A 14,355-nucleotide genomic window follows, 5' to 3' on the forward strand; every position below is an offset into this window, starting at 1 on the left:
CTTGCTCTGCACCACCAGCACCAAGGCTGCAGGCCAGGGGGGCAACACTGAACAATGGGTGGTCCCGTGGCCTTGGTAACAACTGAGTTCATTTCAACTGGTTTTATGTAGGCCAAAGCACTCAGGGACCAGGTTGCAAGACTCATTTCTCTTTTATTTATTTTTAGGGGTAGTCTTCCCATGGGACCTAGCGCAGTTTCAAAACACAGACACAAATGATCTATATGATTAACTGATGTGACTCAGGTAAAAAAATGAATCCTTATGAAAAAAACAAGTACATCCAGTTTACCTCACACACATGTGGATGCTCTTCTTCCACCTGCAGAAGCTTCCAAACCAACCCCCCAGAGACTTCCAATCTTCTTCACTATTTCCAAGTCAGATATCCTGTGACTGTGGGCAACTGGCTGGATGGGGTGTGAGACAGCCCATAGCCTCTTCTATGGCCAGGCTGGCAGGAGCACAGTGGGGCTAACAGAATCTAAGCCATTGTTTTTTGTGGTACTGGGGATCAAACCCAGGGGCGTGCACTGGGCTATGCCCTGTCATTTTAAAATTTTGAGGTAGGGTCTCACTAAATTGCCAAGGTTGGCTTGAACTTGTGATCCTCCTGTCACAGGCTCCTAAGTCACTGGGATTACGGTCATGCACCACCAAACCTTAATAGCATTACCAAAGCAAGATATGGTTCCTTACGCTCACTGGCACAAGTGGACAAACCACGTTCATTCACACTCTGAAAAACCAGCATGTCTCTCCTCTCCCTCCATTCCCCTCAGAATGTGCATGGAATCAGCACCCATCCAAACATCCAGTGGGGCAGGACACAGAAGTGTAAGAAACAAATCTCCAAGCCACGAGGAAATCTGCTGAAAACTGAGTTTTTTGTTTTTTTGTTTTTAATTTAAGTTTCTCTACTTCCACAGGATTGGGACAGGGTGGGTGTGGGCAGAGAAGATGCCCTTTCCCATCAACTATCTTGACCAGTCCTCACTTACTTTTCTATTGCAAATCAAAGCTGAAGTAGCTGCTTATCTGACATGGCTCAATGGCACTTACCCTTTGCCACACTTGGGGTTAGGGTTATCGGAGAGAAACATGGGCAGGAATTTCATGAAGTCTCCACCCTGAGGTCTCTGTTTGCCCTCCGGAGTCAGAGGCCTGCAGCGGACGCAGGAAGGGTCAACCACTGGCAGAAACAGAGGGGGAAGCAACTGTTAGAAGAATGGGCCTCCAGATATTAAAAAAAAAAATTAAAAATGAGAGAAGTGATTTTCCTGAATCTTTCCCCTTATCCAAAAGCTTTAGCCACAAGTGACTTTCATCATTTAATAAATTTAAGAAACAGCTCCATCTTAGGCAGACCATACGGCATTTCTTTCCCTGGCAGGTTTCTTGCTTCATGGAGGACAACCTCCACTGGTATGAGAGCCCAGGGCTTCCAGGTTCTCATGAAGAAAATTCCAGGACAACCTCAACACTTAAAAGCCATCAGGCAACAGTGACAAACAAAGGCAAGCACACCTCTGAGAAGCCAAGGTCACAGGCCACTCAAGAAAGGCACTGGTGTACTGGGGACAGGATGAGAACCCTAGTCTGAGAACCAGTTCCCTGCAGTGACCTTGCTTGGCCTTCATCCCTGAGGGGGGTGGAAGTGGATCACACAGCATGTTGCAGAGCAAATGACCGAGGAAAGGGACAAAGACAAAGGAAATGAGACCTGGAGCCGGCACAGAAACAGCCACACACTAAGGCAACATGCAAGTGATTTTTAAGTAATAATGTCAAAAATTCAGAAAAGCAAAAATCTGGGAAAGGAGGTCAAAATACCTGAAGCGTTGCAGAACTGGTCGGTGAAATTGTAGACTCTACAGCAAGAGGACTGCGGCTTCACCCAGTCAAAATAATCGTCGATCCAGGACGAGGGAGCGAAGCCTATCCGGGTGCTAGAGAAGAGGAGGAAAAAAACCCAAACAACAACAAACCGGTTAACTTGCTGCACAGGGAGGAAGTCTTTACATTCAGTACTTTTCCTTGAAGCTTAATTTATTTTCTATGCTTTATATTGCTCTCAGTCAAAAGAAAACTACATTAGCACTCAGTGAAAAAAACCTTCCAAGAACCAGGTAACCATCAGTCCTCTGAAAGGTTTTGCTTAGGTTAAACTACATTTAACATGTTTTGACTAAAAACAACTTTTCAACAGTCTACTCTCAGTGAGACACTTCAGCCTGAGCTGCCTCTGGCCGGGAGCCCTCTCCCATTGTTTCTGCTGAAGCACACCAGGAGCAAGCAGGTGGTACTGACTAGTTGTCCAGCTGAGCCGCGTTAAATATCTGCTGCACCAAGGAATCGTTGTCACAGCCCATGCCGCCACACACCATGTTCTGCCCTTGTAGGGATGTATAGTTGTGTCCCTCCTCCAGGACAAAGTACACAGGTGGACCCGCGTGCAGGTACTGACCGAGGGATTTGAAGTAATCTATTACATAAGAGTCCTGAAAGAAAGACGGAAGGACAGGAGGGAAAGTATGAACGAGCTGATGGTAACTAGGCGAGGTGATGGTCACTGAGAATTACGAGGGCACCGGGAGGCAGAGACACCTCCAGCCGGGATTCGTGATTCTTTCCTGGGTCCCAGAGTGCTCCTTCTGCCGGTCCCAATCAGGTCAGCACCTCCATTCTATGGCTGTGCCGGAAGGGCAGTCTAAAAGCCCGGATGGTGAAGGCAGCCTGCGCTGACACGGCCTTGTGGACGTTCTTATATCATCAGAGAAACTTGCTGCCTTCACACTGAGAAGCAGGCATAACACCCACGTGCACTTACTGAAAACTTAACTCATCATCAGTTAAAGTAAAAAAATAAGGGCTGGGGGTATAGCTCGGTTGGTAGAGTGCTTGCCTCGCATGCACAAGGCCCTGGGTTCGATCCCCAGCACAGCACAAAAAAAAAAAAAAAAAAAAAAAGAAGAAAGTATCTTACGTCTGGCATTGAAAGAGACTGATCCAATCCAATTTCTACTTTGTTCAGGACTGCGATACTAAATGACAGAACACCCACAAATACGGCAATCTGGAATGAAAGAGAATTGTAAGAGGTAACTGTTCAATATGACAACGGGTTGAGGAAGGAAGAGAAATAAAATCAGTCTCTCTCTCTCCCTCCCTCACACACACACACAAAATAGGACTTTTTGTTTTTATTTCCTCATTAGTAAAACAGGAGAATAACAGATTTTTTTTTGCATTAGATAGCTGTGTGGATTAAATGAGAAAATCTAGTAATTCCAATTTTAGCAGAGTACCAAACTGATACTAGGTGTTCAAAAAAATGTTAGTATTGCTATGCTTTTTGCTATTACTGCAAACTAACTTGTGTTCTTTTAGTAGATAATTGGTAGATGATCACTGTCTAGGGATGAGTGGGTGACACTAAGGAGGGGTCTGGGCAGTGATAGGACAGTTCTGCATCTTGACTGCAGTGAAGATTATGGGACCCTGCCCAACGTGATAATATCTCAGAAGTACACACACATTGTGCCAGTGTCAAATTCCTGGTTCTGGGTATGTGGGTGTAGCTCAATTGTAGAGTATTTGTCTAGTATGCCTTCCCAACAGCGCACACACACACACACACACACACACACACACACACACACACCAGTTCTGATACTGTACTATAATTATGCAAGATGTAACACTGAGGAAAAGTGGGTTCAGGAAACCTGGGTACCCTCTGTACTACTTTTACAACATTCTATGAGTTCATAATTATTTAAAAATAAAAAACTTAAAAACTCTTGCTTATTCTGACTGATCAAACCTTGCTAGAAAAGGATTTTACTATTTATACATGTTAACAGCTGTCAGAATCTACATCGCAAGCTGTGTGAGTTCTTCGAAGGCATGTGACACATCTGTCTTGCGGAGAAGGAAAGAGAAACCACAGATGGGTTCCTACCACAATCGGTCGCATCCAGTCCTTCAGCAGAAGCGGAGAATAGGAGTTTTTGAAGAAGCGAAACAGACAGCTTTCTGAGGCCTGGACGCTGCTTCCATCTTCAGCACCTTTCACACAGCAGAGGATGTCCAGGCGATTTTTCTGAGGGGACAAAAAGGAATAAAGGCCACAGAAAATACCTTTGGTTTCTTCATCTACATTTCAAACATATATTAAACAGACTGTAACCCTAGTAACAACTTACCTCTTGACGTTTAATGTCTAATCCCAAGAGACTCACGAAACAGGTAATCTGAAGAAGGAAGTCAATGAAGACCGCCAATCCCGCAAACAAAGAGAAAGTGTGAACAGCCGGCATCACTGACAGGGCTCCTACAGGGAGGGAAAAGCTCTGTGTCACTCCACTTATAGCAGAGGACTTTGTGCAGGTCACATTTAGGTGGTCACAAGCATACAAGGGGCCAAAGTGGCCTGACCCATAGAAAGTATTGCCACAAAGTCTGTGTGGCTGCCACACGGAAACAGGGTAAAGGAGTCCAAAAGCGCAGAGATTTAAAAAATGGTGTCAGCACCAGACCACTTGGGGAGTAGATTCCTGGTCCAGGCCCCATCCTACTTAATCAAGACACAATCAGGCAATTCAACCCAATTCTACCGTATTTAAAAGGTTTTCAGACAAATTTATGCATATTGCAATTTGAGAACCACGAAAAATAAGGCTATTTCTTGGAGTAACTTATATGCCTCACTCTAAAGGAGGGACTGTATTTTCCACCTGCTACTGGTTCAATAATACTTGTCTCCCTGTGAAGTTACAGTAAAAGGCAAATTTACAATCAAACAAGGGTGTTCGAAGTCAAAGGTACCGTAGGTACCAGGGTAAATTGGCAGCCCCTGAGCCAGATGTATCCTGTTTGGCCCACATTACAGGAGTCCATTTTAGGATTAAAAAAACCTATTTTTAAAATAAGTAGTCAGTATTTGGGCTAGGGGCAAAGCTCTAAGGAAGAGCACTTATCTAGCATGTACAAGGTCCTGGATTCAATACCTAGCACTGAAAAGAAAAAAAAAAAGTAGTACTTATAACACAAAAATCTGGCCACATGTCACTACTTCTTTAGATGAGACATATGCACTCAGATTGCCACAGACTCCTCCTAATCTATCTCACCAAGATCACGCCAATCTTGAGGCATAGTCTCAATTGCTATCATCCTTATATTTGCACTAGTTTTCTAATAACAAAAGTAAAAAGAATGAACTTTTTCTTCTGCACCTGTGTCCATCAAAAGGAACAATAAAAGCCACAGGTTTCAAAAACATGCAGCTTTGTGGAAATGAGACTAACATGGTGACAACATGTCTGTGTTCAAAGACTACCACCTATGATGTCCTACTATGTCCCTGCTGAAGGTGATCAGGCAACCATGAAGGCATTATAGTCTGTGACCCGCAGACTGTGTCTTCTCTGGCTTCACGGCTTCTAATCCAGTCTCCTCTATTGAGGACAGTTACTTTTCTCCTTATACACTTTAGAGATGGGCAAGCAGCCCCGCCCGTGAGTCTACTTGGTGATGTCTCCATGTGAAAGAAATACAGAAGTGTTGATATTTGTTCCACTTAATCCCAGTTCCTTAACTGAGGTAAGATGTATGAACCCCCAGGCAAGGCTGCTTGGCAGGGAGTTGTGTGTATAGGGGTGGAAGACTGTCTACAAAAACAAAGACCGAACACCCTGCAAGTCAATGCCTCTCATGAGAAAGAAGGCACTTGCAAACTGATACCCAAGATACTGTCACCAATTGTTCTTTTTTTGCTTTGTCCATTTAATGATGAACAGGGAATCAGTGGTAGGCAGGACACAATTCTGCCTTCAATGATCTTACAAGTCTAATGGTGGAAACTTTCTAAGAGGGACACTTAACTGTTCAGGTTTCTGAAACTGGCCACCAATCCAAAATGGAATGGGTAGCCAGATAGGTAAGGAGCCATGTGCTCAGGGTCTAGTGAGCGAGAGCAGAGCTTTGGGGGGGAAACCCTGCTGCTGGTCAGTTTCCTTTGCAAAGCCCAAAGGGCAGCCTGCCCTGTCTCCTGGGCTCTAATCTTATGAACCAATTGTTCTTATGGTCTACTCAGTGACACTTTCCAATTAGGGAATAAAACTTACAAAAGGAGGTGGCCTGAAGGGGCACATGTTCAGGAACCCAGCCTCTTCTATTCTCAGGCTCAATAAACTACAGGATTGGTACCGTTTAAAGCATAATTACCAAAGAAAAATGCTGAAGTCTCGCAAAAGGATGACAGGAACATACTGGGAGCCACTTCTCCTAGGACCCTGCCCAGTTGCTGATCCAGGGTTTCCCCTTGAAGACGTTCATCTCTCTTAAAAATAAATAAATAAATATGCAACACTAAAATTTCTCAATAAAATTGCCACCTCTTTGCTTCCTTGTATTAATTTGATAATAAAAATGATAGTTGATTAGCAGTACATCTAGCCATATAAAATTTGGTGGGGACTCCAAACTTCTCAATAGAAGCAGAGTATTTCTGAACCACTGGCTAGGTACCAGGTGAGAAACCCAAGGAAAAACTGAATCTGTTGTCACAAGAATACAGGAAGACAGGCTGCAGGTGGCTGGCCCTTAAATGAAGCTTCCGTGCCACCGAATCTCCACTCTGGTAGGGGCTTCAGGATGACGACTGGGACTACTTTCTACATCAGTGGACTGTGGACTTCGTGTCTTTTTAGTGGCCCTTAGAACAAAACGCTCATCCTTCTACACCGTATTGAGAATTATTTTAATAAGTTATGTCCAAAATGGTTTCCAAAATGTTAGCCCTTTTTATGCCCATGTGGAAAAAGATACTTCTAAAATCAAATTCTCACTTTACATCCATGCCACCTACCAAAGAGAGGGATGAAATTCTTGGTCCCAAAATGTCCAGGACAAATCCAAGACATCTGTGAGCCACAGAGGGAAACCACACAAAGCCTCCTCACTGTCCTCACTCACAAAGGCCTGGCCGTTACCAGAGCTGCGATGCCCCGCTCCGTGAGAAGACCAGGGCATACCTGGTAGGTCTGCACCAGGATGAAGATGTTGTCCACGCCCACGGCCAGCACCAGGAACGGGATGACTTCAATCACTATGAGGGTCAACGGGGCACCGATGTAGCTGAAGACCCCCAACGAGCAGGCCACCGAGCTCAACACAATCAGGATCCCTGTGATGCCGAGGGAGATTTTAGAGTCCACCTGAGAGGTAACGAAGACACAAGTCATCAGTTAGAGGGCGTTTTGTCCATCTATTGGTCCTCATTTTTACTGCTTTACACGGTGTATCTAACCTAGAATTAAAAGTGCAATTCCTAATTCAAGATATGAAAAAACTTCCAGTTCTTCCCTAGCAACATATTCCCTGAGCTCACATTCTTAGCTGATGGAGTGCACAAATTAGAAAAAAATGAACAAACAAACAAAAAAACAGATAGTGTGAAGAACTTTAGGATTAAGATGATATAAAAAACTGAAACTGAAGAAAACAGATGCAAGAAACAAAACTGCTATATAATTAACATACAGTTTGCAACTCAGTCCATCAAAAGGAACAATACATCAATACATCTAAGTTTTTCTTTTTTGGGGGTGGTTCTAGGGATTGAACCCAGGGCCTCATACATATTAAACAAGTGTTCTACCACTAAGCTACACCTCCAGTCTTTTTTGTTTTGTTTTGACACTGGGTCTCCCTAAGCTGCTCAGGCTAGCCTTGAAATTGTGATCCTCCTACCTCAGCCTCCTCAGTGGCTGGGATTGTAGGCAAACACCACTGGGCCCAGTTTAAAAAGACATAGTGAATTAAGAATAAGTAGAGGCACCAGGCACAGTGGTGCACACCTGTAATCCAGCAACTTGAGAGGCTGAGGCAGGAGTATCCCAAGTTCCAAATCAGCCTCAGCAACTTATTGAGGCCCTAAGCAACTCAGTGAGACCTTGTCTCTAAATAAAATATAAAAAAGGGTTGGTGATGTGGTTCAGTGGTTAAGGGGCCCTGGTTTCAATCCCCAGTACCACATACACACACACACACAAATAGACTAAATAGAGGCAAAAATACAACATCATGCTGGGCATTGCCAATTCTTTTTTCTTCTTCTTCTTTTTTTTTTTTGGGGGGGGGTGCTGGGGATCGAACCTAGGGCCTTAAGCTTACAAGGCAAGCACTCTACCAACTGAGCTATCTCCCCAGCCCCTGGGCATTGCCATTTCTAACATGCACACAACAAACACATAGGAACGTGAAATACACACCTAACACATCCCCCAACACACACGTACCAGAAACCTTTGACAGCTCTGGATGTGCCCCAAGGCGAGGGAGATATACAGAAACATGACGGCATAGCTAATGACGACAGTGAAGATATCACCATTACTTTCGCGATTTAGTTCATCTTCAATACTTCGTTCGGTAGTGAAAGAAATGGTCAGATTTGGATTCTTGTAGTTTTTCACAAAATTAATAAACCTAAAGGGTGAGTAAAATGTAATAGTTTTAGTTAAAACTAAGTGACAGATAAGTAAGAGCTTTCTTCCCAACTTTAAGAACAAAGGCCGCACTTACTTAACCTTTGCCCTGCAACAGGGTCTTCAACACTGAAGCCTAGAAGGAGAAACACTCCTAGATTATGGTCAAAGTTCTTGCCAAAGCTGAATTTTTTTTTTTTTTTTAATTTTCTAGATGTTGATAGACCTTTATTTTATTCATTTTTTTTTAATATGTGGTGCTGAGAATTGAACCCAGTGCCTCACTTGTGCTAGGCAAGCGCTCTGCCACTGAGCCACAACCCCAGCCCCAAAGCTGAATTTTCTACGTTCTTTTTCTTTCTTTCTTTCTTTCTTTCTTTTTTTTTTTTTTTGCAGGGTGGGGGAGATACTGGGGATCAAACCCAAGCATGCTAGGCAAGTACTCTGTCACTGAGCTACACCCTCAGTCTTGAACTTTCCATCATTTAAAACAGATATGAAACAAGTTTAAAATTGGTTCATGTTCTGCCTATGTGGTTTTTTTTTAAATTATAAAATATATATTAATGAATATAAAAACTCATTGAACAAAATTTTAAAAAGGAATCTACAGATTCAATGCAAAATCTGTCAGAATCCCAGCTGATTCTTGTAGAAACTGATAAGCTGATTCTAAAACTCACATGCAATTGCCTGGCTCAGAACAGCCAAGACAAGTCTTTCAAAAAGACAAAGTAGAACTCCCACTTTCCAATATCAAAACTTGCTATAAAACAACAGTAATAAAGGCAGTACAAGAATAGGCCAGATCCAAGGAACAAAATTTGTGAGTCCAGAAACATTCGATGTGTCTGGGACTAATTAACTGTTGATAGGATGCCAAGACTTCAATGGGAAAGAAAAACCTTTGCAATAAATGCTCTAGGACAACTGGAGAGTTACAAGCAAAAGGATGGAGCTGGGCCCTTATCTCACACAAAAATTAACTCGATGGATCAGAGACCTGAAGGTGAGAGTTTAAACTATAAAACTCCCAGGAGAAAACACGAGAGTAAATCCCCACGTTCTTGGATTAGGGGATGGTTTCTTAGCTATGACACCAAACGTATGAGTCACAAAAGAAAAAAAAAAAAAAAAAAGTTGGATCTCTTCAAAATTAAAAACTTTTGTGCATTAAAAGTCATCAAGCCAGGCATGGTGGTGAACGCCTGTAATTCCAGCGGCTCGGGAAGCTGAGGCAGGAGGATCATGAGTTCAAAGCCAGCCTCAGCAAAAGTGAGGTGATAAGCAACTCAGGGAGACCCTGTCTCTAAGTGGCTCAGTGGTCGAATGCCCCTGAGTTCAATCTCCAGTACCACAATCCCCCAAAAAAATGTCATCAAGAAAACAAACAAAAAGACCTCACAGAGTGGGAGAAAATATTTGGAAGTCATACATGTGATAAAGAATATATAAAAATTTCTTGCAAATCAATAAAAACAAAAAAATGGGCAAAGCCCATGAATAGATATTTTTTCCCAAGGAAGATGGAGAATTAAGCACATTTGAAAAGATAACTGCAATCTCTAATCATTAGGAAAATGCAAATCAAAACCACAATGAAATACTACTTCATAGCTGGTGGGATGGCTAGAATCTAAAAGTCAGATAATAACCAGTGTTGGCAGAGAAGTGGAGAAACTGGAACCAGCACACACTGGAAAATAGCCCAGCAGTTCTAAAAACAGTTAAAGGTAGAGAGGTCACATGACCTAGCAAGTCTACTCTTAGATAAATACCTAAGAGAAACGAAAACATACATCCACATAAATATATGGATACAAGTGTTCACAGCAGTATTATTCATTATAGCCCAAATATAGAAACTCAAATGCGTGTCAACTGAAAAATGGGCAAATAAAATGTGGTACAACTACATAATGGAATATTATTTGGTCATAAAAAGAACTTGAGAACATGGACAAACCTTGAAAGCATGTTAAGTGGAAGAAGTCACACACAAAAGTCCACAAAAATGATTCCATCTATATAAAAGTCTAGAATAGGAAAAGCTAAGAAGACGGAAAGTAGGTTAGTGGTTCTTTACAGCAGTGAATGAAGAAGAGGCAGGTGACAGCTAAAGGATACAGTGTTTCGTTCTAAGATAATCCAAGTGTTCTAAAATTGACTGCAATGATAGCTAACTATATATGTGAACATACTAAAGCCATTAAACTATACTTCAAATGAGTGAACTGTATGGTTTACATCAACTCAATAAAACTGCTTTTAAAAAAGTACTGAAGGGCCAGGTGAGGTAGCACATGTCTGCAATGCCAGTTACGCAGGAGGCCCACTGAGGTCGGAAGATCCTGAAGTTTGAGGTCAGCCTGGGTAACCAGCAAGACCGTGTCTCAAAGTAAGAAAGGGTGGGGATGTAACTTGTGGTAGAGTGTTTGCCCAGCATGTGCACGGCTCTGGGTTTAATCCCCAGTGCCACAAAAACCAAACAAAAAACTATGGAAGGTTATAAACAGCAAAAGTCCCCCATCTTCTTGACACTTCTCTTCCCATACCTGAAAGGTTAGGAACACAGTTAAGTTTTTTAGGCTATCCACTAGATGTATTTTCTAAGTGTGCACAGCACATATATAGATATGCTGATTAACCTTTTAACAGATCTCGAATCATATGCTTACTTTGCTCTCATTGATAAGTGACAATATTGTACTGTACCCATTCCTCACTAGTGTACATTCAGTGTGCTCCCAATTTTGCTGTTAGAAAACAAGGCAAGGAGCATTTGGGCATGTTCTGCCTTCTAGGGTAAGAATACCTGCTTAAACCATCTGTTCATAGGTAAATATGTTCAACCATTTCTGCGGAGCACAATTACTACCAAGTGAAAAAATTACATAACTTAGATCTCATGTTGGCTAAGTCAGAAACTGAAGTTCAAGGACTTGCTGCAAATATGCAGCTTCACAAAAAGCAAGGACAATGTGTTTATCCCCCAAGAGTGACTCACTCTTTTTCCCAGGCCTGGGCCCTCTGGAGCTTCTCTGTGTCATTGTAGTAATTATTGACAGGGAAGGTAATCACAAGAGCAGTGGCATTATTGTAGTTTTGATCTAGAAAGGAAAAACGTGACATCAAAAAGCAGATCATAAGCATGTAGAAAATCAGATAGGTACGAGGGGAAAATCACAACAGAGTAGCTGACTCTGATTTTTCACCGGAGCTCAGGCTGTCTCTGTTCTAAAAGAAAACAAAAAATGGTCTATAGGTATCTTGGTTAGTGGACAGGTTTCCCTGTCTGAATTGGGCACAGTTATCATTCAGGGAGAATAATTTTTTCCCCCAAAACTACACAGTACATACATGGTAAAAATTTCAAACAGAGGGAAAGGGGCTGTGTGGGAACTCTCTCTCCTTCCTACCTCCATTCCATTCTTTGCTTCTCTTTCCATACTGTAACCATTTGTGAATTTGTCCAGAAGCAACACCATGCACACACAAACACATAAGTATATTCTTCCCTTTTCCTTTTTACTTACACAAATGGTAACATACTGTTCTACACATTACATTTTAAATTCTGTATCCTGGAGACTGCTCTGTATTAGTACATGCAGAGCTTCTTAATCTTTTTCTGCAACATACTATTTTCCAGTATAATTCAACCAATTCCCAATTAATGGACATTCTGGCAATATTTTAATTACAAAACTATTGCTGTATATCTACATTTATATAGTCAGGGATATAAAAATATATATATATGTGTAAATACTTTTTAGTGTGTAAAGTACATATTCGCAGGATCAATTCTTTCAGCATAATCACTGAGTCAAAAACTATGTGCATTTCTAAATTTGATAAATTCTCACAAACTGCTGTTCAAAGAGGCTGTTATTTTTATTTCTTTAACAAAACACTTACTAAGAACTACTTTGTACCAGGCATTACTTTAGGTCTTGGGGATATATATCTGGGAGCAAAAGAAAAATCCCATTTTCCTGGAGTTTATTTTTGAGTAATTGATTTATATTTCCACCAACAATAGTAAAGTTCCCATGTTTTCACCGATGCAAGGTTTTATCAACTCTTATGCCTTTGCCTATTTGTTAGACAGTAAGACTGAGAGATGCATTTTACCATTAGGAGGGAATAGGAATATTTCCTCCACATAATTAAATGCCCCTGTATTGCTGTTTCCGTTAACTTTCAACTATTTCTTTGGGGTTGATCTTATTTTCACAGTGTTCTCTAAGGAAATGCTGTTATGAACACTAATTTTTTTTGGCCAGTTTCTTGCTTTTTTTTAACTGTATGTTTGTTCTCCACACATTAATTCGTAATTTTTTATGTAGTCAAATCCACCAGTCTTTCCTTTTGTGGCTTTTCAGTTTTATGACTTGCTTAGAAATGCCTTTGTCATTTCAAAATTAAAAACAATCCCTCCTGCAGGGGCTGGGGATGCAGCTCAGTGGGCAGAGTGCTTGCCTAACATGTGTAAGGCCCAGGGTTCAATCCCCAGAACTGGGAGGAAAAAAGCCCTCCCATATTCCTATGTGATCTTCCAGTTCTTCAACAGTTTTTCTTCTCACATTTCAATTTTTGACCTATGTGGAGTTTATTTTGATAGAAGGACGAAGGAAGAGGTCATTTTAATTTTTTTCCCTTTGGCTAGCCAGTTGCTGATGTCATCCTTTCCCTACCAGCAGAAATGGCATTTTATGATATGGGGCAGAGTCAATTTTAAATACAATCACAAGTTCTCCCCTGCCTGTGAGTGAGGTGAAGAAACCTCATCGGCTAGGGAAAAACCTGTTGAGCCTGCAGGTTTGCTTCAGATGCCAAAGGAGCCCCGTGAATCATCACCCCATTTTATCCAGTCCGATCTGTCCTAGGCACCACAGGAACCAGCAAACAGTGCTCTTCCAGATTGTCCTGACTGGGTCAGAAGGGAAAAAAAAAATCCATCGACTTTGGTTTTTCCTCATACCTCACATATTATCCCTTCCCCATTATGTGGGTGATGACCTGAGGTCATGGCCTCCCAAGAGGTTCTAGTGGTAAGCTTCCAGGTCTGTGACCTCCTTGGAACTGAACAAGAACACGGATAAGCACAGCTACACTAGTGTGGGAAAATGTCCTTCGCCTTTAACAGCTTCTTAAAGGCATGTGTGACCTAAAAGGAAAACACAATTCACTTCTTTGAAATCCAAAGTAAAACCCAAAGCCAAAGCCAAAGGAGATATTACATTTAAGATTCAAGAGACAGGGAATTAAGATTGCTCCATTTATGAAGTCTTCATAATTACCCTGAACTGCACGGCAGAACCAGGACCACAGGAGCAGGGGAGCTTCTCTTACTTACCATCGTAGCCTCCTAGCACAAGCCACGGGAACACAGGGCCACCGAATGTACCAAGGCAAGGATCGTGCAGCAGGCTCGTGTCATTTAAGGAGGCAGGAGCCCTGCCAGAAGATCAGAAGACACCTCCCAATTAGAATAAGCCTCAAGACATCAAGGAGACCTACAGATTTAGACAGCAAATATTTACTGTGGCTGACTGCATTCTAAGTGCAATGTGGGCCCTGAGGTTCCTTAGTTGAATAATACTGTCTGTCACTTGCCTCTCTGAACTCGGATTCAGGCAGCAGCCCTGGCCCTGGTGCTGTGTGGGTACAGAGGAGGGGCGAATGGCACAAGGGGAAAACTGCCACCAGGAGGAGACCGGTCCAGATCTAGTTCTGGACCACATCTCTAAGCAGGAGGACAATTCAGCAGGGAGGGAGGCACTGGAGGCGCTCCACACAACTTGGGAAGAGAACAGGTGTATAAGAGGAGACAAGAGCAAGAGGAAGGTGATCC

At 42.3% G+C, this 14,355-nt stretch overlaps 1 protein-coding gene across 1 annotated transcript in view; it reads right to left on the minus strand.

Annotated features, from left to right (window-relative positions):
* Window positions 1-14,355, minus strand: part of Npc1 (NPC intracellular cholesterol transporter 1) — a 47,683-nt gene that overhangs the window by 4,752 nt on the left and 28,576 nt on the right. The window contains exons 10-20 of the mRNA XM_047526091.1: window positions 13,858-13,958; window positions 11,503-11,605; window positions 8,307-8,496; window positions 7,041-7,223; window positions 6,232-6,346; window positions 4,209-4,336; window positions 3,965-4,105; window positions 2,987-3,076; window positions 2,311-2,501; window positions 1,834-1,949; window positions 1,063-1,192 (exon numbers count right to left, since the gene is read on the minus strand). Of these exons, the coding sequence (XP_047382047.1) occupies window positions 1,063-1,192; window positions 1,834-1,949; window positions 2,311-2,501; window positions 2,987-3,076; window positions 3,965-4,105; window positions 4,209-4,336; window positions 6,232-6,346; window positions 7,041-7,223; window positions 8,307-8,496; window positions 11,503-11,605; window positions 13,858-13,958 (1,488 nt within the window). The remainder of the gene's footprint in view (window positions 1-1,062; window positions 1,193-1,833; window positions 1,950-2,310; window positions 2,502-2,986; window positions 3,077-3,964; window positions 4,106-4,208; window positions 4,337-6,231; window positions 6,347-7,040; window positions 7,224-8,306; window positions 8,497-11,502; window positions 11,606-13,857; window positions 13,959-14,355) is intronic.

The sequence above is a fragment of the Sciurus carolinensis genome, chromosome 15 (genome assembly GCF_902686445.1).
Source record: "Sciurus carolinensis chromosome 15, mSciCar1.2, whole genome shotgun sequence".
In the NCBI taxonomy this organism is placed as follows: domain Eukaryota; kingdom Metazoa; phylum Chordata; class Mammalia; order Rodentia; family Sciuridae; genus Sciurus; species Sciurus carolinensis.